Source organism: Moschus berezovskii, chromosome 5, assembly GCF_049115385.1.
Source record: "Moschus berezovskii isolate FMDL1 chromosome 5, NW_MosBer_1.0, whole genome shotgun sequence".
Lineage (NCBI taxonomy): Eukaryota > Metazoa > Chordata > Mammalia > Artiodactyla > Moschidae > Moschus > Moschus berezovskii.
The window spans coordinates 79,975,392-80,001,656 of NC_142464.1; the positions used below are offsets into that span (position 1 = coordinate 79,975,392).

The following is a 26,265-nucleotide window of genomic DNA, read 5'->3' on the forward strand; positions in this document are numbered from 1 at the left end:
TGTCAAAGGGAACAGAAGTGGGTTTCTTCCACCATTTCATAACAGAACTCTTCTATGCTCACGTCTCAAGAAAAGCCAGATGTCAAGAAGCCCCATCTCATCCTCCACAGGGCTGCTCCTTCTGAGGGAAGCAGATATACAGAGTATCCTGAAGATGGAAGAGGTTCTGGAAGTTAGGCTGGGAGCACAGCCTCACTCATAAAGAACACTGGAAGCACAAGTGGATAAAGAAACAGCTATTTGCCAAGACTCCTCTGAAGAAGTATGGAAGACTTGATAAGCCACTTGGGATGGGGTAGAAACAATTGATGCCTACACTGCCTTGGAAAAGGTTGGGTATTAACTGAAGGACTTCTGCTGTGCTGCTGAAGAAAACAAAGTGGGGCCGAACCCCTGTGGACAATGGGGAGGCTGATCAACCACCAGGGAGTCTCCTGTGCACTGAGCTTCTCCTGCTGATACATGTTGAACCAACTCTTGAAGAGCACTGGTTTGACTGTTGCCAATTGCTTAGCTCTCCCGGAAGACCGAGATTTCTCAGGCTAGACATGCTCCACTCACAACCTTGCCCACTGCTTCTTTAGACCTTCCGCCCTTCACTTTTGGAGAAACTGAATGGAAGCCTTCTAGAAATTTAGATCTCTTCCAAATATTAGGTAAGACTTTTCCAGGGCAAAATTCTTTGTCACATCCCGTCACCTGGTCTGTTCCCACAAGGGCATGTATTCAGCATGGAGGAAGCAACAGCAGGTACCTTCCTCCTCCTCCACGTCACTGAGGGACTTCTCCTCAACAAACCCAGAGCTTGCTGAGCTCTGGCTGCTGGTGATGCTGTCTAAGCGGCGTTTAGGATCCATGGTGATCTCCCCAACGTATTCTTTCCCTTGCCGAAATTGTGCCCCTTTGCTCTGTAAAGAAACAGATGAACAAACTCCTTGAATACCAGAAAAATCTCTAAAATATAAACTATAGAAGCGTAACTATTAGAAGAAGATGAGGGACATCAATTTCAGGATCATGAAATCTCTGAGCTGAAATTTTGGGCAGGTGTGCTATATAATACATTTTCTCCCATAAAACCTGGTTCCTTTTTAACTTGGAGACAAAGGCCTTGCTTCCGGTTTCCCTCAGACACACTTCCAACATTTGGGCACTTTGACAGTGAGACTGATACTCGAGAGGGCCAAATATGGCCAAGGAAGAGACAGAATAATCCCAAGCTGTCCTCCCCTTCTCATTCTTTTTCCTTAATCACCCACCTTCCCCTACTCAGCATCACCTATAAAGGGTCAGTAGATTACACTCACAAAAACAAAACATGAGATGTCCTCCAGAAGGTAAAAGAGAAAAATACAACAGCCAAGAAAGTAACACGGAACAATTCCTCACAAGTTCCTCGCAGAATTTTAGCAAAACAATTCATCTGTACCACTTTGAGTTTTCCTCTGCTTTACAATGTGGCTACAGTTGAGGTAGAAAATGACATACCTTGTAGGGGACAAATTCATTTCTCTTGCTTCTTAAGTAAGTTGACAGGTTTCCAAACTTACAGAATTCTACAATCACCATGAGTGGCCCTGCAGACAGCACAGCATGCCAAGAAGGAAAAATGTATTTTCACTCATGTTTGTCACCAAGTGTTTAAGACATCAATGAGTCAGAAAACATCATAGACAAGGCTACAACTTTTCACTGGAAGCAGGATCATAGACATCAGCTGCTTGCCATTCCCTTACATCGTAATTTTTTCTTTTTCTAACAGGCAATTCCATAAAAAATTAGTCAGAATTTCAGAAGAAAATCCACCCACTTGCTTTCAACCTGAGCTGATTTCATTTTAGGGAGAACTACTCTTAAATTCCTTTGCTCTCAAATTCAGGAACAAGTTTACTTTTCTCCTCTGGACACCTTTTACATAGGAAGCAAACTGTATTATAGTGATATGGCAGTTTTTAATTCATAGGAAGTTCTAGAATAATCTATAGTTCCCATTAAATCTCCATGAATATATTTAAATCTAGGAATCTGCTGAAGTTTCCTAACTTAAGGAAACCAAGGCCATGGGGGTTGGGTGGTTCCCTCAAATACCAGCAGAAAAGTATATGCTGAAATCCCACAACCAGAGCCATCCACAGACACTCACCCCCTGGCTTGGTACAGGCACCAAGAAGATTGACCACGTTGAGATGGTGGCCAATATGAATAAGGATCTTGAGTTCGGACATGAGGGCTCGGTGTTCACTGTGTGTTGCTCCTTCTACAGATACAGAACAAAGAAGGCGATCAAACATGAGGGCATTACCTTAGGAGGATGAATGCCACACTGCATGCATCTGTGCAACTTTCCCTCCAGGGATAATATAACTATGAGCCAATTTACAGACTAGCTACATTAAAAGACAAATATAAGCTATATTTTATAATTCTAGATCAGATTCTTTAACTGCACCCACACTGCTTGATATTTGAAGGAAGCCATTGTGAGGTCTTCTTGCAAAGTGGAGACATACACCTGCAAATGAAATCATGCCCAGGTTTTCTTCTTTTACAAAAGTGGATTTTCACATATCAGGTTTACCATGCTTCTTCGGGCCCGATTATTTCAGTGCTTCCTCATAAGGAAGCAACATCATGTATTAAATATCCTCATGTGTTATGGGCTCTGCTGAAGTTCCCATCAATCTGTGCCGAGCAGGAAACTTAACAAGGGCCAGCTGGCAAAGCCAGTTGGCACATGAGGCTGATGAGGCTAAGACTGTGAGTTTGATCCTGTCCAGACGGGTCCACTTCACTGTGATTCACAGACATGGTCCACACCTCAGACCCTGAGGAGCCACCTCAAAATTACACACCCCCTTGTCCACAAGGGAGAAGAGGCAAAGGGAGAGAGATGGCTTTAAAATGCAAAAGACCTATTGGCAAAGGATCAGCAGCACTGTCTCCATCAGTGAAAGCACATCGCAGTTCTAGCACAGAGCTTTATAGGCATGACCTCCCCAAATTAAAATGGGAAGACCAGAATACCATTACTATTAGGCTTAACAATTGTTTGCTGTTATTGTTTACTTGCTAAGTCATGTCCAACTCTTTTGCAACCCCATGGACTGTAGCCTGCCAGGCTCCTCTGTCCATGGGATTTCCCAGGCAAGAATACTGGAGTAGATTCCCATTTCCTTCTCCAGGGGATCTTCCTGAGCCAGGAATCAAACCCATGTCTCCTGCATTAGTAGGTGGATCCTTTACCTCTAAGCTACCAGGGAAGCCCCTAACAACTGTTTATGAAACTTTTAATTCTTAAAATGTCACCCATAATCCTTTTTTCCCCAGCACAACCATTCTTTTGCATATTATCGTTTATATACTCCAATTCTAGGGAACATGGGTACTATTTTTACTTCTTAGATCAAATTTCTTTTTCTGCTTCTTGATTGTCTATAGTTATCTTGCCAATGCACCACAGTACACTAAGAAACAATTTTGAAGTAACCAAGTTTTTATTTTCCTATGGCCCGGCAACTAAATATATACATAGTTGTAAAAGCTGTTTCTTGCACGAGGGCTCTCAGGCAAGGTGGGGCGGTAGGGTAGCTGAAATCTATCCCAACTTTGCCTGCCAGGCCATGGACCCTGACATGAGAAGAACTTTTCATCCAGTTTGCCCAAAGGCATTACATAGTCTGGCTGCAAGTTTGGCTAGTGGGGCCATCTAGCCACAAAGCCACTGATACAAGCCTTTCATCATGTTTAAAGGGTGGGATGAAACAGACAGAGGGACATATAACCATATAGTTTTGCTTTTACCTTTCAACATTTTGACAGCCACTGTCTTGCAGGTTGCAGTCTTGTCAATTCCAAAGGCATCTGCTTCAATAACTTGTCCAAAAGCACCACGACCGAGAGGCTTACCTAGAGTCGAGAACAAAACAGACATGGACTCTATCATTCCCGAAACCACAGGCAGAGGTTCTGACTTGACGGCATGACCATACATCCTAGTTTCATGGACGGTCCTGTTGACCTCCTTGTCCTGGCTTAGTGATTGAATACCTCCCTCTTCCCTGGTGGCTGTGACGGTAAAGAATCTGCCCGCATTGCGGGAGACCTTGGTTCAATCCCTGGGTTGGGAAGTTCCCCTGGAGAGCGAATGGATACCGACTCCAGTATTCTGGCCTGGAGAATTCCATGGACAGAGTTGCCTTGCAGGCTACAGTCCATGTGGGGGGTAAAGAGTCAGACACAACTGAGAGACTTTCACTTCACTGGGTTTCTCCCAGTTCCTCATCATCTTCACTCTCCAAATGCCCTGCTCTGAGCAGCTATACAAGGAGCCTACTTCTCAGTGACTAAATGGATGATTACTCAAATTCAAGAGATGAAATGAATTTTCTAAACCAGAATCTGACATCTGAATAGACTAGATCTGTCATCAGCCTAAACGAGGATGAGATGGCCTGGTAAACCCAATATCAAATCAGTATCAATTGAAAACACACCTAGTTTCAGCCGGTCTCTGGGGAATTCCCACTTGCTGGCATCATAAGGCAGGCGTTCACAGTGCTCATCCAAGGGGAGCTCGTCTGGATCCATGACGATGGATAAGTAGCCCGTCTTCAGTTCCCCTCCATTGGCCTGGAAAGCATTACTCTTTCCAGTCACACACTCTCTGTTGCTTGGCTGTTGTTTTGTGTGCTTGTTATTGTTGTTTTATAGAAGCCCCATTCTTGGTGTCTCATTTTCTAAATGGCTCATGGAGTGTGAGGATTGTCCTAGTATAATTCTGTTCCCAGTGTCCCCTCAACCCCCAAATGAGCTCAGAGTTTAATTCTCAAATCTTAATTACACTAGACAGTCCAAGCCCATTTCTTCTCTCGTTGCTTCTATCAATTAAAGCCCAGTGGTCCAGCCAAAAGTAAGTGGGTAAGAACGTTATTGTATAGAAATAAAATTGTGCCTATTGAGCCAATAACAATGGAAAGAATCAACTCAAAGAACTCCAGTCAGCTTTCATTAATCATGAAAACCAATGTGAATGGGACAGAAGGAAAATTATTCTGTTACCCGCTTAACGGTCCGCAGAACGATGACAAGAAGTAGCCAGAAGAACATGGCAATCACTGCAGTGCCTACTAGAATAATGACTTCCAAGTTTGTCTTTTCCTGGGCACCTGGCAATACACAAATGAATGAACATCAACAACTGGAAACTCATACCTTTTGACATAAAATAACAAAGTTCAATCACTAAAGCAAAATTTCAATCTTATGAACTCAGAAAAATCCTAGGCATTAATAGTCACAATCTCTAACTTAGATGAAGCTTATAATATTCTTCATGGATAATTTAAAGTTTGCAAAACATTGCTCATGAAAACTTCCAACAATAAAACGCTAAAGTAATTAAGGACATAAATATTAATATCTTAAAAGGCAAACAAAGTGTTTGTAAGAAGAGCAGACTTTGATAGAAAGAAAATAGATCATGTTCTATAGAAAAAAAAAGTACCCTATTTGGAGAAAATAAATGTCTGATTTTGTGCTGACAGTCTATATTTTGATCTTATGGAGTTTGAGGCGGACTGTTTAAGAAAACAAGTAGGGAAATAAATGTATTCCTTTGGCCAGAGAACCATTGGTGACCACGCATCTACTAGGTGCACATCACTTTAAGTCTTCTCAATAACCCTCAGTTTTCAGATGGAGAAGACACTCAGAGAGAATTAAGCTATTTCATCAAGGGCGCACAACAAGTTGCTGGAACGGTCAAGAGTTAAACAAGGTCTGTCTAACACCAGCTAACAATACATTACCCCATCCTCAGGTGGTAGTAGCCTCACTGAGGAAAGAGAGAGCTGAGGTGAGTGCATGAATGCACAATCACTCACAAAAGGACAGAGAGGAGAAAAAGCTGAAGGTCAGCAAGGAAGCTTGGAGAAGGAAATGGCAACCCACTCCACGTTCTTGCCTGGAAAATCCCAGGGAAGGGGGAGCCTGGTGGGCTTCCATCTATGGGGTCACACAGAGTCGGATACGACTGAAGTGACTTAGCAGCAAGGAAGCTGCAGATGCTCAGGACTCCAGAGGACAGCTCTGAGAGGGGAATATTAAGCCCAGAGGAGGCTTTCAACTAAGAGTGATTAACAAAGTGGTGATAAGGAAGCAATTATCACTTAGGGTCACCCGCCTGTTGGAGGAGTGCAATGTGAATCAAACTGGGCCACAAGCTGTGAGCATGGCTCAGGCAGCCTCAAGAAGACAGGAAGACAAGTAATTAATTAGTTAGCAAAATAAGAGTTACAGTTGAGAGACAAGCATCAAGTCTGCTTGGAAGCAAGCAGACTTTGTTTCTCTGGTGGTCTTACTGAAGGATTTCTCTATTTATACATAGAGATTGAAACGTCTATTTGTTCAGAGTAGGAAGTGCAAAGATACAACTGTCTATATAAGTTGGTGCATTAATACTCCCATATGAACACTTGGGAAACTAGCAGGAGCATTAAGTACATACCTCATCCTTCCTTAATATTCTCTCCTGGTGAAAGGTAAACATAATCTCAGTGCCAATGTTACCTAGTTAGGCCTCCTTGAAAACAGCTGCAGAAATCTAATAGAGCTGAGGCAGGACAAAGGAGAGAACTGGAAATCTCCCTTAGGATTTGCCCTAAAGCATAAAGCAGTTTGGATGTGACCAACCACCATGTCACTTGAAATCTTTATTTGCAAGTGCAGGTTATAAAATGGCAATAAGCCTACAGATTCAAAAAGAAGTCAAGGTATTGAGATGTAATACTTGGCAGCATAGATTAGACAGATTAAAGGGACTAAAATCTAGACCCTGAGAGACAAATTAGGATGAGTTCACAGGAATCTGTCAGTTCCTCCATCTATCACCACTCCTCTCCTTTCCCTGCATAACATTCCTTCACCCACATAATACAGTTTCATTGTCCCGCTCATGGGTTATTTTTAAGATAGGAACACACTTTTGAAGATAAAATATTCTGTCACAAATTACCTTTCCCATCTGAGAAAAATGCTAGATTTCACATCATTCCCGCATATTCATTTAGATAAGAACCCCAAATTTTCCATTTCAGAGAAGCAATGGTCCATTGTTCACAACTGAACCTTAATTATCTCCAGTCCAATAAAACCTATGAACCTTTGCAACTCTCTAGATAGCACTGATTTTCATGACTAGGCAGTAATTCTCCCCAATAAATATAGGAGCTTAATTTTCATAACTAATTAATTGAGCCAGTCATATGAAGAAAGAATCAAGGAAAGAAAGACATTCCACCTGCCGGGCTAAGAATTTTTCTACAATGAGAACTGCAGGGATAGAAATGTGATGCAAGCAGAATTAAAATAACATTAATTATGTTTTCTGGTTAAAATAAATATATTTTTATAGTAGAAAACTTACCAAGTACAAAGAATATTAAAAACCAGCCATAACCCTCCCCCTCAAAGTACTTGAGTACAGATACAAGCTAACTTTTAAAAGCAATCTGATTGTCTATGAATTCCCACTGACCTTCTACTATGAAAAATGCCTCCACTTTTGCACACCCAAGAACACTGCATGCCTGGCAGGTGTACAGGCCTTCATCCTCCTTCCTCACCCTGCGGATAGTTAGGTTTCGGTTTCCATCTTTCAGCACAATGCCTGAGAAAGGGAGAAAATGCAGTTTTTGTTTTATTTTTAAATTTTTATTTGAATATAGTTGCTTTATAATGCTGTGTTAGTTTCTACTGTACAGCAAAGTGAATCACCTATATGCATACATATATCTGCTTTTTGGATTTCTTTCTCATTTAAGTCACCACAGAGCATTGCGTAGAGTTCCCTGTGCTGTACAGCTGTTGTTGTTTAGATGCTAAGTTGTGTCCGATTCTTTTGCAGCCCCATGGACTGTAGCCAGCCAGGCTCCTCTGTCCATGGGGTTTCCCAGGCAAGAATTACTAGAGTGGAATGCCATTTCCTTCTCCAGGGGATCTTTCCAACCCAGGGTTCGAACCCATGTCTCCTGAATTGACAGACGGATTCTTTACCACTGGAAAGCTGTGCTATACAGCAGAGATTTTATTTTATGATGTGGTCTGGTGGAGCTTCCCAGGAAAAAAAAATTAACATACATGTTTCCCTTTGTCTTGGGCTAGTGTCTGACTCCAAAGAGTCACGGTCAACTGCTATCTCAGCACCCGTGGCTTCCATGGGAATTCACAGGCGCTGGATATTTGGGCTCTGAGTCTACAAAATGAGTCAGACCATGGACACTAACAGTGCTTTTTGTTCTGCCTAAAACAAATCAATAAACAACATGGATGTTATACTGTATGACCCTTCTATGTGGAATCTAAAAAATAAAACAAGCTAGTGAATATAACAAATAAGAAGCAGACTCACAGATACAGAGAACAAACCAGTGATGGCCAGTGGGGAGAGGGGAGCGGGTGAGGGAAGATACCACAGGGTAGGGGATTAACAGGAACAAACTACTATGTACAAAATAAATAAGCTATGAGGATATATTGCACAGCACAGGAAACATAGCCCATATTATGTAATAATGATAAACAGAGTAATAATCTTGAAAAGTTGAGAATCACTATGTTGTCCACCTGAAACTTAAATAATATTGTACATCGACTGTACCTGAATAAAAATAAATGAGTAAGTAAATAATTTTTTAAAAGATATAATATGGACTTTAGTCAACATCTCTAGGAAAATTATGCAGCCAAAGTGAGACAGACATGTTCTGTTCACCTGAGTCCTCCACAAGCGTCTCATTATCTTTAAACCACGTAATCTGTGGAGAGGGATTCCCAGATGCTGTGCAGGAAACTTCGATGGTTTCACCAATACTTGTCGTCTGATTCTCCAGGTTTCCTGTGATCATGGGTGCCATGCGCTCTATGTACACACACACACACAAAATCATAGGACATTAAGTTGTGACTTTTGAAGTGGTTTTCATATCAGTAAACTATTAAACCATTTAGTAAACTATTAATTTACTAAGCTGAAAATACACAGAGGTGGACAACAGGAGCATTGGTCACTGAGCAAAGTTAAATGAAACAAGTCAGTTCAGACAGATTACTGCATCTCTGAACATTCATACTCGTGATTCGACCTGGTAATCAACACAAAATTAAAGTTGTCATTCTTATGGACTTCCCTCCTATCAAACAGACAGATAAATTCTAGCCACTGATACCCAAGAATTCTGCCATGTTTCTCTTGGAAAGTATATAACTTCAGTGCAATTCAACAAAGAATGCCTTATATTTACTTGGTATTTTTTACAAAACTCATTTGTCCTACTTCTGTTGCTCACTGTCTACTCTATGATGGGAGTAATAGTCTTATTTTGAAGATGAAATGGGTTAAACAACTTGTCCAAGTCCCTGCAACTAAGTTAACAGCTGAATTCAGAATCTAGTTAGCCTAAAAGGTTAGTTCAATACTATTTCCACTGAAACACAGACAAAACAATAATACTCTAACAAAAGTCAAAGATTTTTTTTTTTAAATGAAGCCCACAGGTACTTGTTTAAGTACAGGACAACTTTAACCTTTCCTACAAATCAGCAAAATGCTATGGAAATAACTTGTCCAAACTAACTGAATATTAAAAGGAATTTCGCTGAAAGAATCCACTTCAACATTTGGCAAAACGACAGTATCTCAACAGTGAACTTCACGAGGGCTTAAGCAAACAGACTCTAGTCTACTTCCAAGAATAATTTTTGGAAAACAACCTGGGAGTCCTTAGGGAAGCAAACCAGCCCACTGTGAGCAAGTGTTTCCTGGGCATGACAAGCCGGGAGCCTCCTTTACATCTCTTTCTGAAGTTTTTCATTAGCTTGAAACCAGACCAGTCACCAAAATGAGCAGAAAAACCATGCTCATATATGGGCTGTGATCTGAAGAGCCTTGGGATGACTACACTCAAAAAATCTCTTCTTTTGACACCAGAGTCTTAACACTAGCAAAATCTATCCTAGTTCCTGCCTGAAAACATGCCAAGGCCTTTGAAATGTTATTCATCTGAAACTGCAGTATAAATTAGCTTATCTGGGCAGTTCTCCTTAAAAAAACAGAACATATGCATCCTAGAAACTAGGAAGGGACACTAAGGAGATGAGAAAATGAGAAGAGAGGGCACGAAGAGAAACTCTCTAAATTTGCCTGATTTCCCCAGAGACAGAGCCATGGCTGCACAGATTTTGTGCAAGCTGAAATGTTAGAGGCGGTGTAGAGAGTGGCTTCATGTGGAACTTACAAAGCCTTTTGCTCATTAGAATGATCAACTCATTGACTTTGAGCTGTACCACAGAGGCGCACACACTGAGTGCAGCACCCTCCTGGGGGCTCTCACAGATCTTAAACAACCACATTACCACACTGTCCAGGCAGCAAACGTCTTATCAAGCAATATGTGCCACAATGTTCTATGTTTGGAGCTCAGCAAGGAGTAAAGCAGAAAACAATCCCGGTCTTCATGGACACAGAGCATTCACTGGACTACGACAGGTTGTCTGTGTTCTCAGCCTACTGTGCCCTTCCAGAACCCTCTAAGCTCACGGTGGGCATTCACACGTACATGTCTATTTAAATAAATGGATGCCCAAGAATGAGGCAGAAATGTCCCCGGTTTAGTGTAATCCCCTGAAGATAGCAGTGAGCAACCCCACCATCAGGGTTGGAAAGAATAGGATTATTTTCTCTTTTTAATACATCACTTCAGCATGATTAGCTTCCTTCTGCCTTAAGGACTTTTGGTGAGTCAGATATGAGCTCATCTGCCTAATGTATAAGCACACAGAGGACAATCTTCTCATGGGCCCTGAAAGCATTACATTGAAGGCATCCCAACTGCCTCTGGATGGTCCAGAGTGATCGCCCTACCTAGGACTGTGAGCTGCCTGGCCACACAATGTCTTTTCTTAGTCTTCCTGTCCTGAGCAAAGCAGACATAATCTCCTTGGTCCTGCAAGGATGCATTCTGCAGCTCCATGATCAAGATGTCATTTGTGCTGTTAGAGATCATGGTGGCATTCATTTTCCAAAGAGCATCCAAGTTCTTGCAGACAGGTGCAGGTAAATCGCCCATGTGGATGGGCAGGGCCTGTGGGCCGAGTTTGTACCATGTGAGGTTCTCAAACATAGTTCTGTCCGCGGAGCACCACAGAGACACACTCTCCTGCTCGGTGGGCTGGGTGCCGGGTTGCAACGTGATTTCAGGACCCCCTGAAATGTAAAACCCATGGTTAGCAGATAGTGATTTACCTTGGGCTTTCTGCTACTGCTTTCGTGTTGCCTTCAGTCTGCAATGAAGCACCAAGAAAAGTGAAGCCCTGGCATTCCCAAACAACAGAATACAAGGAGACAACCAAACTGGACAATGTGGTTTCAAAACGTATTGTTTTGCTAAAACACATTATTTGGAAATGTCAATGAATTCCTCAGATATTTATAAAAACTCCACTTGGAGTCTAAGTATGGTTTTAAGATTTAAAAATTCAAATTCAAAGAGGATATTATAATATGAGATTCACAAACTTAACTCCTCATTGATATGTTAACACTCACTGACAGGAAAACTATGTTTATTACCATGAATTGGCCCAGACTGAAATATTTTATCCCAGTCAGCTAAAGCCAAACTGTAAATTAAGATGAACAGACAAAATTGGCAGCATTGGGATGGCACTGCTCCAATGTCATTACAACTGTCTCCCCAAAACCCACCTTTGTCAAATGTTCAACAGCAAGCCCATAAATATTGATTGAATCTCGCTAAGCCAAGCACTGTGCTAAGACTCTGATGACAGAGACAAAAAACATGGCACAGGACTTAAGGGTCAAAACCAACTGTTCTCTCTCCTGTGAAGTCAAATGCACTGACTTCACATGAGTCCAGGAGCTACCTGAGGAGTGCTCATCTATGAACAAAAGCATCGATTATCCACCCAAGTTCCCTTCCTAAAGCCATTGCCACTCGTGGGAACAGTCAGGACAACAGAGTATCGATCAGCCAGCCCAGCCCCTGGAGAGTACTTACTGGTCACATGGAAGGAGATAACCCTCTCTCCTCTTCCAGCTTTGTTCACTGCTTCACATTTATACAAAGTGGACACATTGGCCGCTTGGATAACAAGAGTACTTACAGTCTGTGAAAAAAATAAATCACAGGCCATAAACAATGGAGCCTATGGTTATGCACATGCATTCAGACTAAAACTCAGCATCTCCCCCACTGCTGCGACCTGCCTACTCCATTCATACTCCAGTACTGACTGCACTCAAATCTGTGCAATTATAATTATGCTGATGCTACTCACACATCATACAAAATTAGCTATGGAACCATAAAATTAAAAATGTTTTAATATAACATTACATACCTTTTCTCACTTTCATGTTTATAAAATCAGAATTACCATACAACTGATGGACAGAGTTAATGGCATATGTATTTTATGTTTCTCTGATACAGTAATAGCAAGTCAATAGTGCTTCTAAAAGTCAATGGTGTTTTCAAACTGACTTAATATGCTAGTATTTTATCATTCCACTTATCTGATAGTCAATCTCCAATATTCCTCACCTATTATTTTACCCTGCTTTCAGTCCATCCTTCCATAAAAGAGAAATAGATTTTCAAATTCAACAACTTAAAACTCACTTTGTTTCTTCCTTCAATTAGGGCAATCTGATTTTTGTTGACTTCAATTTTGTTTCCCCCCTGGAAGTCCTCCACGTTTCTCCATTCCTTACAAGTGTATGGGTTTGTCGTTAAGGCAGCGAGGCTGTAAGACAGAGGTGATGTCATGACTTAATTTTCCTTTAATTCAAATCAATATCAAGGAAAGGAGTCAGACTTTGGTTATTACATTCTTAGAAATAACTTCGAATGCATTCCACTGAGTTATAAGACTTGGCGCCAATTAAAAATAGGCCTCGGCAATGGAGGAAAAGGTTCTAGGTAGATTCATTCAGGATACAGGAGGGAAGCAGCTATTCTGGGAACAAACCTCCATTCATAAATTGGATCGACAAGACAATTCAAGTTAATTTAGTTCAAAGGAAGGCAAGGAAACTAAGAAGCCATTGGGCTTCTTAAAGCAATTTCCCTGGGACTGTAGCCTTGTGTAGGAAATGGTCAGCATCTGAGGAAGAAACTAGAGAGGCCATCTCAAAAACAACAACAGGAAGTGCACTGCTTAGGGTGGTGGTGGGTGACTTGTTGCTGTTTTTCCTAAGGATGTCTGGACTTGTGTGTTAGGACCTGATAAGCCGGGCCTGAGACTCTGAGGTCTATCACTCCCTTGCAAACATCAGCACTTCCTCTGAGATGGACCTTCTCACAGATAAGGAGATTGGGGTACTCACTGGCTGACTGGCATAGAAAGAAAAACCAAGGACTTTGCAACAAAGTGGCAAAGAAACTGCATTCAGAAAGGTAGACGTAAGGGCTAATTATAGAGAGATGCTAAAGTTGAAACTGCAATACTTTGGCCACCTCATGCGACGAGTTGACTCACTGGAAAAGACTCTGATGCTGGGAAAGGTTGGGGGCGGGAGGAGAAGGGGACGACGGAGAATGAGATGGCTGGATGGCATCACCGACTCTGTGGACATGAGTTTGAGTGAACTCCGGGAGTTGGTGATGGACAGGGAGGCCTGGCGTGCTGTGATTCATGGGGTCGCGGAGAGTCGGACACGACTGAGCGACTGAACTGAACTGAACTGAATCTCAAAGCAGGATACCCCAAGGAATGACATCTCCTAAGGACATAGCACAGAGAAAGATGGAATGAGATGAAGAGTACTGCTTGAGGAATAACTTTAGAGATAGCCTTCTTGGCTTAGAATAGAATCGTATCATAGCATGGCTATGTCCACCAACGGAGGAGGAGTGGATAAAGAAGTTGTGGTACGTATTTGCAACAGAGTACTACTCTGTCATATAAAAGAATGAAATAATGCCATTTGCAGCAACACGGGTGGACCCAGAAATTATCATAGTAAGTGAGGTAAGCCAGACAAAAACAAATACTGTCTGTTATCATTTACACGTGGAATCTAAAGAATAAAACAAATAAATAAATTTTCTTTTTTAGGTGCCAAAGAGCAGGGGCAAAGGGTGTGGTCCTACTCACGTGGGCTGGTAGGTGCACTCTGTCTCCAGCTGCCAGTACCAGCGAATGTGACTTGGGGGAGGAACAGCATAGACCGTGCATGTCAGCGTTTGGGAAGTGCCGTACTGGTAAGAGTCCACGGGAGACAGCAGAGATTTCTCACCAATCTGAGGTGGGACTGGAGATGAGAAAGACAACTTTTGAACTGTCAATCAACTTTGAGGAATGAAAAGTTGCAGTTTTCAGCAACCAAAGCCTGTGTTTTTCCAAGCATAGGATTTTTGCCCCCAGTTGCTTTTTCAAAGAACATTTAGACTTGGAAACAGGACAGCTGACTTCTAGTGATACTCATGATAATAATAATAAACTAGTAAGTTGGGTAACTTTGTGCCAGTCTCACTGTCCTGTGACTCGCTTTTCTCATCTGCATCAGCGGGAGAGCTCTCCTCGCCCTTCCAATTTCACAAGACTGGGCAAGACTCCAGAAAGAAAATACTGTAGTTGTGAATAATACAGTAAGCAGATGTATTATGTGCCGAACATTGTTCTAAGTGCTTTACACCAGTTTATTCATTTAATCCTCACAGCCAGTATTATTGCTCTCCACTTTACACATGAGAAAAATTTATTTATTTATTTATTTATTTTTAAGCTTGAGAAAAATTTAAAAGTGAAATGACCTGACAAGGTCAGCTACCCTGCCTCCTTCTCCATCTCTCCCTGCTTCACCTTCCTGCCTTCCTTCCTCTCTCCTATCCTTTCTTATCTTCTTGCCTTCCTCCCTCTATTCCTTCCCTGCCTGACCTCCTTCTTTCCCTTTTTTCTCTTTTTGGCTCCAAAGTCATTCATGTGAAACTATCTTCTCATCACTACCAACTTAAGGCCCAAGATTATACTTTCAAAACTTGACTTCTTTTTAATGCTTGTTTTAGAGAGGAGGGTAAATGCTAGGGCGAATCAAATGTAGAGTGACTTCCTGGATGAATGAGATGGTTATTCACTGTCCATTCTTACATCTTTATTTCTTGTTCATTTCCTTCTTCCCAGTCTTCCTACCAGCTTCTCAGCTTCTCTCTGCTCCCAAACCCCTATATCCAACTGGCTCCTAGATGACATTTCTGGAACCTATTATCTTTAAAGTACTCCTTGAAGCTGATGTCCCAGCAAATAAATGAAGCCAAGCTCAGCAGACCTACAGAGGATAGCAGGATATATAAGGAAGCACTTTAATATCACATGAGAAGCTTCTGAAGTTTTAATCTGCTATGCCAGTAGAAAGCATAAAGAATGACAACAGACAGGTATTTCCCAACCTTGTCTGGAGCAAGATATTAATGGATGTATGTCAAATGTCTGTTAAACCTCAGCTCCTCCGTCTTCCTGCCCTCTCCCACTGGAAGATGGCCATATACAATGTCCATCAACTTAGCATCTCTTGCATTTGCTTGACCATGATGACCTTCTTCTTCTACCCAGAAGACTTATTATAAATAAGCATCTTTCAGGTTGGAAAAATAAAGTTCAAATTATCCTTAAATCCAAAATTTAATATCTCCCCTTTACAGCCTCAGAGTCAGGGTCCCAGACTTCTGTTGAAAAAAAGATTAAACACTTCCAAGCAATGTCCACCGAGAAAAGCTTTCTGCATCGGAGCCTACCTGTGCATCACTGATACGTCAACCCCAAATCAAACTAGAAGTTTCCCACAAAATTCAAAGAGAATCTTAAACATTTGCACACCAGAAGCACAATTCAAAGGTACTGCAATTGAGTCTGATGACTGTCCCTGCTAGCACTTTTATTCCAGTATTTAGCCATTGGCTGTACCATCTACTTTAGTCTCACATTTGACCAAGTTTCGATCACCTGGCCTCATAAGCAAATGTGTCCAAAGCACACTGCTGCCACCTCATTTCAAGCCACACTGTTCTGGATTATTTTTATACACAGGAGCCTACTCGTGATGCCAGTGAGGCAGAGGTGCCCAGCTGCTCAGGAGGACATCATCAAATTATTTATAATAGAACTGGGGCAGAGAAGAAAAACTGAACGGACTTACCATTCACCACCAGAGATACCATGTGGCTCTGTTTCTCCTTTGAAATGGGATTGGTAAGAACGACAGTGTAATTTCCCGTATCTTTTTCACTCACTTCCATAATAGTCAGCACATGCCCCACTTTAATTGTGTGATTGGACTCAATAGGTCTTCCATTTTTATACCTACAGGGAAAAAAATTCCAGGAATTAGTCCAATCTGAGGATTTGCTTTCATGTGACACAAGGCTCTGCATTTATTTCCAGTCATTACCATTTTATTTCTGGAGGAGGGTAACCAAGGTACTTGACAGGGACTCTGACACGTTCCCCCACGGTGGCTTCCACCAAGGATTCCATGCCACTACCGAAAGCAACAAAAGGTTTTTCTGGAAGAAAATAAAGATAATTTTTTCTCATAGATGACAACTTCTTAGAAATGGCCATTTCTAAAAAGAGTTTCAAGTGAAGAGTCAAAAACTGTGGGTCTGAGTTGCTGCGGTTAACACACTCCTACCGGTCCCATTCCAGCTTCTCTCACCCTGGTCTCTAGCTTTTGTCTCTCCCCCAGTGTGCTCTGCAAGTCTGTTGAGCACTCCAATCTCACTCAGTCCAAGCATTTGCTTCTCTGTGAAGCTTTCTCTACATCCCCCAGGAGCCCTTGGGCGCTCCTTTTCCTCTGGTCCCTTCACACCCTATACATAACCCCATGTGCACCAGGACTCAGTCCTCAGACCTCTTCTATCGACACCTCTTCTTGTCAATTACATTCCTCCTAAATTAACATCTCCTTCCCCAACTTCTCTGGGATCTAGGTTAATATATTAAAGTTTCCACTTGGATGTTTAATGGGCGTCTCCAAATGAAGCCACCAAATCTGACTTCCCTCCTTACCTTCCTTATCTCGGTTAAGAAAACTACCATTCATTCAGTTGCTCACACTAAAAACTCAGAGGTCATCTTCTAATTCTTTTCTCTACATCCCACAGGCAGGGAATCAACAGGGAGTTGCTATTGGCTCTACCTTCAAAGTTATATCCAGAATCAGTTTTCACTTCTTACCACCTCCACTTTCACCAGCCTTGTCCAGGCCACCCATCCATCTCTCATCTGGATGACTGCAATTAGCCTTCTAACTAGCCTCTCTACTTCTGTCTTTACTTCCCTAAAGTATTTCACATTAGAAAATAAATAAATAAAACTTATATAGTGATTTTATAAAAACAAAAGCCAGAGCGTGCCTCTTTCTGCTCAAAATCCATCTTGCATTCCCATATTATAAAATCCAAACTCTAACGAAGGCCTGTAAGTTAGATGCCATACAAATTATCATCTAAACTGAGACATTTATGTGAATGAAAGAGAATAAATGGGAAATTAAGTTATTTTCTCAAAGCCCCACAGAAACTAACTAAATATAGCTTTCACCAATTGCAAGGCTTATGCTTGCAATTCAAGGAAGCCTCTCAGCCTTGTAATTGAACCAAACTTGTAAAATGATCTTAGATAAAAATCCTCTGCTTATTATAGTGATAATAAGAATAGCAGCAACAACGAGTACTATTTAGTGAGCACTTACTGCATCAGCTCATTTCATGTCTAAAGCTGGGCTCTGAACCCAAGCTATGCTCTTGACCCTGAGGTCCTAGCAAGAGCTCAAAACCATCTTCTGAAAGAACAAAATAGGATTCATTCACTGACTTAAACTTATTTGAATTATCTCACTTTTCAAGGCAGAGCATAATTCCCAAGGCAATCTTCGCTTACCATGTACCCGGACGTACGTGCTGTTCTTCTTGGTCATCAGCCCACTGGAAGCTGCACAGATATACCACCCCTGGTCACTCCGGGTTACACCATCTATTGTCAAGGTGCTCAAAAACTTCTTCATTTCAGTCCCAGACTGGGTTTTTAGGTCCCGGATTATAAGTTTTTTATGCTGATGCTGAAAAAGAGGTTACTGAACTTCCAAAGGCCAGCATAACATTCCCCAATAGCTTCTAGATACCCACGAAAGTCTTGGCCCTTGGTGAACACTGTTTAATGCTAATAATAGAGACTTTTGAACTTTTAACATTATGCAGATGACAATTACATTTGGTTTCAGGAAAAATAAATAGAATCAACTGAATTAGGAATTTTAAAACCTCACATAACAGGAATGAGAGAAATATAAACTACAGAAACACAAGGAAATATGACCACAGTCTAAGGAGAAGAATGTCTCATGCAACTTCTTGCAAAAAATTTCCTTAAAGGGAAAATAGATCAAGGACTTTGGAGAACGGAGGAATAATGCAAACTGGAAAGACGTAATCATCAAATGAAAACTAATCTTCACAGCTTGGACAGAGTTCTTGATTTTGCCTCTTTCTTTCCATGGGTGCTGTATGTCCTGTAGTTCTTTTAAAATGTATGTGTGTGTGTGTTAGTGTGAGCTAAGGCCCTTCAACTTTATCTGGCAAAAGAGGTCCCTGTCTCTCTCAGTCAAACTTCAGTGGAGCTTATTATCAAAGTATTTGGAGATCTGGCTTTGAGTTGTTACTGTTACCTTCAAAGAAGGGTATTCCCAGTGGAAGTCGATCCCCACGTTTAGCTCAGTTCTTGCCGTACAGTTTAAGATGAGCTTCTCTCCAACAGACAGCTCGACTCCATGAGGGGGGCTCAGAACCACATCATAAATCTTGTACCCTGGAGCAAGTAAATTGGAAAAAGCGAAAATGAGAGGGAAACCAAATCTATAACTTGGCTCACATTTTTTCAGAAATGAAGCAACTTCAAAATGTATCACATCATTTTCCCCTGAGGGCCTCCCCAAACCTTGGTAACTCCCAGGAAAAATGGCCAACAGAGATTCACAAAGCAGCTCCAAAGGGAATTCCAATGTGTTGTATCCCAGTGGATGAGAAAAGCAGTAAAATCTGAGAAGTCAATAGTCACTGGGGCCAGCTTTAGAAAGTTATTGCACTTTCCATAAAATAGGTATACTTAAAAGAATTGATGCCAAACAATGCTTGGAACATTGAATTTTTCATAAAATATGCTCCTATAATAGTACTTTTATTCATCCTTGCTCCTGATAAGAAAGGAGAAAAACCTCAATTGCACATAGGTTTGGAGAAGGAAATGGCAACCCACTCCAGTGTTCTTGCCTGGAGAATCCCAGGAATAGGGGAGCCTGGCGGGCTGCCATCTATGGGGTCGCACAGAGTCGGACATGATTGAAGCGACTAGCAGGAGCAGCACATAGATTTATTGGATAAAGAAAGAGGGGATGTGATGAACCGCTTAACACTAAATCTTGAATTAATATATTTCTCAATATCTTTTGTCTTCCAGGATCTTAATATAAGAAGCTAATTTTTATTATCTAATATTAAAGATTAAAAAGGAATTGTCCTCTTACCTATAACCACAATTATATACATAATAGACTGGTAACTTTCATCATTGATTTTTGCTTCACAGAAGACCACGCCAGCGTAACTGATCATATAGCTGGGAATACTGAAGCCTTTCTTGCTGTCCCAGAAAATTCTGTTACCATCAGGAACAAATCTTTTTTCTGGATACCTCTGGGTAGAAAAAGAAATATCAAATATTTAATCGTGTTATCCAAAAGTAAAAACCATGAACACTAAAGAATTCATCTTAAGATTACAAATTTGTTTTATTTATTGTCATATTGACCCTTTCTAAAGTTTCCTCTAAAATTCATTGCTGATTTTAATGTTATATAATATATACAATATATAATATATATAATTACAACATAAACAGGCTAACCATCTTAATATTAGCTAAAAATCAAAGGTAAGAGATGATGGAAGAAGATGTAACTCACTGCACAAAGTGACACATTGAGGTTTGAAACAGTTCCCAAACATGGAATCACCACAGTTTTGTTTTTGTTCTCAGTGATGTACACAACTTCATGCTGGTCGCTAACAGAAGCAATAAACGGAGACCTGTAATCTAGATGAGAAAGTAATTTCATTCGTTAATGGCATTTACTAGAAAAGCTGGTCATCTCTCAGGTTCATAAACCCTAACCAGAGAAATGAATGACTGCGAAAGACATTTCTCACTAGGCAAGGGAATCTGGAGCTAGGTCATCTGGTAGAAATCTGGCAGATTGATCACTACAGTTTTTTCAAAGTGAAAGAGTGCATGTCTTTATTTTCATAAACATTTTCATATACATCTCTCATATACATAAATTTTAAAGTAAATTTACAGTTAAATCTGTATAGTTTGCCTATTGAGTTTTATTAATATTAAAAACATTCATGTTCCTTCTCTTTAAGCAAATAATGTAAGTGTCATGAAAGCAGATTTATGGCTCCCAAAGGATCTTTAAAATAAAGAAATAACTGGCCATTTTTAATTCAATTCAAGAGAAAGCTTATGTATTTTAAAATTGTGAAGAGTAAATATAAGATTCTGTATAAGGTAATGTTTAATAGTTACTGCATTTAGCTTAAGATTCAGTAGTCATTAATATTTTCAGTGACCAAAACATGAAAAACCATCATGGCAAAGACTGAGAAAAAAACAAAAGAGATTTTAACGCTGTTCAAACATTGATCATATGACGTTAATATGCTGCTGGGAAACCATTCCTTTCCCCAGAGACAGAGTTGGAGTAAAGTCATGCTTGAAATCTCTCAGAGATAATGGGTCATACCAATACCCCCAGCACACCGGACCAAGAATTTTCAGAGCTCTTCAAGGTCGCTGGTCCAAGTGAAGAAAGAGTTAATTAAACCTAAGGGGAAAAAGCAGCTAATTCCCTACAACAGCAGAAGTTTGATTTCCTTCCCAGCTGGAAAACACAGAAAGGCAGCCAATCCAGGCCACCACATGCCACAGCCATTATCTTACGAGGCCAAGACCCACTTCCTGGCTCCATCGTTGCTGGAGGGAATGGGGTCAGAAGACTAAGGAAGTAAGGTGGGGACCAGAGGGGATATTAAAGGACTATCCATAGGGAATACTTCAGTGTTTTCTTTTCCATTGTTAAACTTCATGACCAAAATCTTGGACAACTCACCTCCTAGAACACTAGGCTTAGACAGGAAGTAGAATTTGATGGTATTCTCAAAGACAGGCAGTGTACAAATAAACAGTGCTAGAGATGGCTACTTCTTAATATTACCTATCTTTCAGCTACATGCTATGAAACATTACATAGCTTGCTTATAGAACAAGTCTTTGGAAGCTAAATTAACCCCTTGACGTAAGACTAAAGCTATTTAGTAAATCAATTCTATTTCAGTACCCCAAAAAAAGGAAATAAACAAAAGAAACCCAAACAACCACCCATCCTCTCAAAATAAAATATTTACTGAAACTCATGAAATGAATTTTCACATGTCTCCAGGTTTCCTGACTTGGGGAGAAGGAAATAACGAGATATTATGGGAGAGGTTCATCTAGTAGTATTTCCAGACAGCCTGAAAGCAGGAAATCCTTGCAATCTTCTGAGAAAGCCTGATCTCCCAAGACTGCCAGATCAAAAGGAGCCAGAAATTCTCAAAGATCTGAGCCTTGTCTCTTTCAACTTCTGCAGAAGAGAGGACGACACAGAATCTCTCCTGGATTGTGCTTACCCTGCACAAAAGTAATTCTCAAATACTGTGCAGTCCAGGAGTGACATACATTATTTGATGGTTCTCCACTGAACTGACCATATTGCACTACTGAAATGTAAATTGCAATATACAAGTGTGCTTCCCAAAGCTAATGAAATCCCCGTTCTGTAAAAGATGCTTCCGGAAAAAAGTCTAAGCCATCTTCACCTGCTTCAGATTCTCTGGGATATATAGAGGTATACAAATGTATAAATAAAATTTAGCTCATCTTTACTGCAAAGAAAAATATTTAGTATATCTAAGCAAATGAATACCCACCAAAGTTACATGATTGGTGTCTCACTAGTTAAGTCAGTTTTCACAGGAAAATTAAGTTAATATAAGATTTTTGAAACACAAAGGAGAGAATAATTCAGGTTATAAATACTAAATATGCATGACACGTATTGTACCCTACGTGGATGGTAAGCTGGCCTCCACAGTGTAAATTCCAAATTGCAAGCTCTAGGATAACAGGGCACGTCATCCAAGATCTCAGACCACACAAGCAAAGGAAAGAAATCCTGTCTTCAAAAGGCTCTTTGAGTCAGTGTCTTCATTTGCGTGAGTGTATGGAAACTTGTTTTTCATAAAGTGTAAGAGGGGGGAAAAAAGCTCTTATGAACAAAAAAGCTCCAGAGTCCTTGGCTGATTCCCTGTGCATTCTTGGGGAAATCTCTGAATCTGCTGTAGATAACCTATCTCTCCACGGAAACTGCTCCATAATTCATCCCTGAATCTTCCTTTTCAAGGATTTCAGGGGTTTTTTCCTCAAACATCAGAAGGCTTCTTATAAATCTCTATTGCCAGTTGCGAACACAGACTTCCCTTAGAAACAAAGATCGGAACGAACTAATTGGGTAAAAGAGGTGTAACAGGGCCCAAGCTGCAGAACAAATCACTGAATCTTGTCCTCAGAGGAGGCCTCAGGAGAGAGGACTTCTGTGGATTCCTGTTGGCCGACAGCCTTCAGAGAGAGCCTTTGTTGTCCTCAATTCTTCTGTGCACCTATTGAGCTTTGTAACTGGTAAATCAACTTGAGAAGTGAACTGCATTTAACCACTTACCTTGAACATACACATAAACAACGGAGGCCATGTCAATGTCCTGGTAGAGGCACTTGTAGGCTCCAGTATCATTTCCGATCACTTCTGAAATTGTGAGCATCTTACAGAAGAAGCCATCACTGCAATCTGTGACCTCCACTCTTTTCTCAGAGCCACTCTGATTGTTGGGCCAGAGCCAGTCCAAGTCCCTCTGACCCCTGAAAAATTCATTCCCAGCAAGTATTTAAGTGAAATGCCTATGAGGTTGTTTCTAAGAAAATAGAAGGTTTAGTTCTCCAACTTATACAAACTCCTCAATAGACAGATTCACAGCCTTTTACCTGTGATGACAGGATATTATGGACAATATGACAAAAAGGCAGAGTCTTAATTTCAGAAATTAACTCATTCATTCATTCAACAAATATTTATTAGGCATGTGCTATGTGCCAATACAGCAGTGAACAAACCAAACTAAAATCAATGCCTTCATGGAAACTCAGTCTAACTGGATGACACAGGCCAAAAAAAAAAAGTAAATAAACTTCAATAAAGCTAACACGTTCAAAAAGTGAATAAAATATATTGTATAAAAGGTAGTGATAAGTACTATGAAGAAAATTTAGAAGATGCAAAGAAACAAGTGGAGAGTTAGTTCTGGAGGGAGGCAACTTGGTGAAGTGGGCTGTATGTATATTGAGGGGGACAGAGTTTCAGGCAAAGGGAACAGCAGTGTCAAGGCCCTGGAGTGGATTCCTCTCTGGAGTGTTAGGAGAATGGCAAGGAACCCAGAGTAGCTACAGAAGAACAGGCAGTCAGGAGAGTAAGAGGTGAGGTTAGGATGGAAGGGAATGCAACTGTCTAAGAGCCTCACAGGACGCTGAAAGGACAGCATTAAAGCACAGACTACTTTCACTGCAGAATTTCTCTGCAAAGCCCCAAAGAAGACCGTCAACATGAAGACAAATGTAACATTACTAACCCTTCTTTAGTGAACTTGTCATCAAGTTGCAGCGACATTAACGAAGTTACTTTTCACATACTCCATCATTTTTTTCACAACATAAAGAGAGTACAGTATCTCAGGGGTTTTAAATAACCTTTCTTGTCAAGGGTGGTTAAGAGGAAAATCTATGGAGAAGTGCATCTTGAAATAGCTAGGCCAACAGCACCTCTTCCTATGTTTTTTCCCCAAGGACTGGGTATTGGTGACCTACCCGTGATAAGGGGACTAGAGTATCCTTTACACTTGGCAAGCTAAAATAGATCCGTGTCACTGTGCTGAACACTTTGCATTCATCATGCAGAAACAACGGCAACAAGCGCCCCAAGCTGTGGACCCTCAGCACTCTTCTCAGAGGGCAAAGTCACCTCCACCCATCATTTCTGCCAAAGCCACACTGGTCCCGAGAAGCCTCTGGGTCTGACAAGCATAATCATTACATTAAACCCTAAGGTCTCTTACTTTTCTTCCTGTAGTAGGGGCTGGAAGTCAAAATTTAAAAGCCTCTTTTTCTTGTCAAGAAGATCTATTTCCCCAGTGAGCAAGAATCAACAGCATGACTTCTTGCTAGCTGGTGAGTGACAGACATGTCAGAACCTCAAGCCAGAGCATGAGATTCACTCAGTAATATTAATGACTGAATATTAAATTGCTACAACAGTCAGAATTTTATCATAAAATAAAGTTCTTGAAAAACGTTAAACAGATGGCCAAGAGCCATGCTGAGAATAACAAATATGTCCCCAAACTTCTTTAACTCTAAGGGTACATCCTTGATTTCATTTATTTATTCAACATTGACAGAGTATATATAACATACCACATGCCAGGTGCTATCAATAATGCTTAGTAGGGTGTGTGTGTGTTGGTAGAGGATAGTAGGGGAAAAATATCAGTAAAATTGCACAGAATTTTGGGGAGAAGACCTTTCTCATGTTTTTATTATTACATTAGTTCTTAGAAACCTCACTACTTATAAACAATTACAACGACTCTATTACAATTCTGCTGTATGAAAATTATTTTTTCTTTAATATACAATGAGATATTTGACACAGGAAATCTGAATCTAAAAGGAATCCTTACCTGCAAGTAATCTGAAGCGTCGTGTTAGCCATAATTGTAAGTATGTCTTTTTGGATGCTGAGCCTGGGTGGATCAAGGGAAACACTAGAAAAACCTAGAAACAAATTAAATAAATGAATGTAATTGCCACTGAGTCAGGGCCAATAGGAAACACCTTCCATAAACAATGCACACTCTATACTTTAAAAGGCCTCTTCAGCAGCTCATTGTGTAAAACTTGTGAATTTACTTTTCACCATTCCCAGTAAAAGTTCACAAGCTGTGTCATAACAGGAAGAATGGGCAGATGGTCATAAACCAACACAACAGTTCTGCAATTCATGGAGCGAGGGTGGAGTTCCTGTTTTCCTGCACTGCCAACTTCAAGGTCCTACAAAAGGATATGGGACATTGAAACCAAATGAACCTTCATCTGATGACCTCACTCCTTTGGGAAAGGACCCACTGACATTTTTTATAAAACATAGGACGCACATATTTGACCAAACTGCTGATTAATGAGTACTACATAGCGCGACTTCTACATAGTTCATCGATGTACTTTGGTAGGGGGTGGAAATGTCCATGACCTTGTCTTATTTTCCTTTATCAATTTTCTAATGCACTTACTCTGGTAACTGAACTGCCAAGGTTGAACAGTCGAACATTAAAACTAGGTGAGAGGAATTGAGAAAAGAAACATTTTCCAATGTCATATAATATGCATGTACTTTTCCTCAGAGAACAGGACTTTAAAAAGGATAATGCTAATGAATTGCAACTGGGGAATCTCAACTTATTGATCAAAGTGTTGAGCTTGTCCTGCCACCAAGCTTGGAACACAGGAAAAGTGTCTACCTAAATATACCACACAGTTTCCTTGCTCTGGGTCACTCCACAGCAAGAAAACTGAGTTCTCTGCCAACTAAATGCAAAGAGTTACCAGGTATTAAAAAAGCATCAGAGAAAGAAAAACTGTCCACCATGCTAGGGTCTTAATTGATATCCAGATTTTCAAAACACCACCTTAAAAAGTGATTGATGCTAGATAAGCAGCCAAGCTTCATATGACCCTTAACGCACATCCACTAAGAACAAATGACTCTATAGGCCTAAACTGGGATTCACATTGTTGAGCAAATACAAGAGTATTAGCAAATATGAAAAAGTATGAATAAACAAGTATGAGCAAATATTTAGTGTAAATGTGCAGAGCACTGACTCTGTGGACTCCAGCGTGAACAGCTGCAGGCAAAACAAACTGATCACACGTGTTCTCATACACTCATTCAGATGTGCAAAATATGTTGTCAGTAGATTTGTTGTT

General features: G+C 40.7%; 1 protein-coding gene across 4 annotated transcripts in view; it reads right to left on the bottom strand.

Moving 5' to 3' along the window:
• Positions 1–26,265, bottom strand: part of KDR (kinase insert domain receptor) — a 45,408-nt gene that overhangs the window by 16,039 nt on the left and 3,104 nt on the right. For 3 of the 4 annotated variants that reach the window (XM_055434494.2, XM_088836343.1, XM_055434496.2), the window contains 20 exons: positions 24,960–25,053; positions 22,892–23,088; positions 20,036–20,166; positions 19,598–19,766; positions 18,743–18,882; positions 17,959–18,136; positions 16,466–16,580; positions 16,214–16,377; positions 14,176–14,332; positions 12,699–12,822; positions 12,075–12,183; positions 10,919–11,260; positions 8,771–8,917; positions 7,535–7,666; positions 5,059–5,165; positions 4,494–4,629; positions 3,802–3,906; positions 2,144–2,257; positions 1,489–1,577; positions 755–908 (listed from right to left, as the gene is read on the bottom strand). In XM_055434494.2, the coding sequence (XP_055290469.2) occupies positions 755–908; positions 1,489–1,577; positions 2,144–2,257; positions 3,802–3,906; positions 4,494–4,629; positions 5,059–5,165; positions 7,535–7,666; positions 8,771–8,917; positions 10,919–11,260; positions 12,075–12,183; positions 12,699–12,822; positions 14,176–14,332; positions 16,214–16,377; positions 16,466–16,580; positions 17,959–18,136; positions 18,743–18,882; positions 19,598–19,766; positions 20,036–20,166; positions 22,892–23,088; positions 24,960–25,053 (2,904 nt within the window). The remainder of the gene's footprint in view (positions 1–754; positions 909–1,488; positions 1,578–2,143; positions 2,258–3,801; positions 3,907–4,493; positions 4,630–5,058; positions 5,166–7,534; positions 7,667–8,770; positions 8,918–10,918; positions 11,261–12,074; positions 12,184–12,698; positions 12,823–14,175; positions 14,333–16,213; positions 16,378–16,465; positions 16,581–17,958; positions 18,137–18,742; positions 18,883–19,597; positions 19,767–20,035; positions 20,167–22,891; positions 23,089–24,959; positions 25,054–26,265) is intronic. The other variant, XM_055434495.2, reaches the window with a different exon arrangement.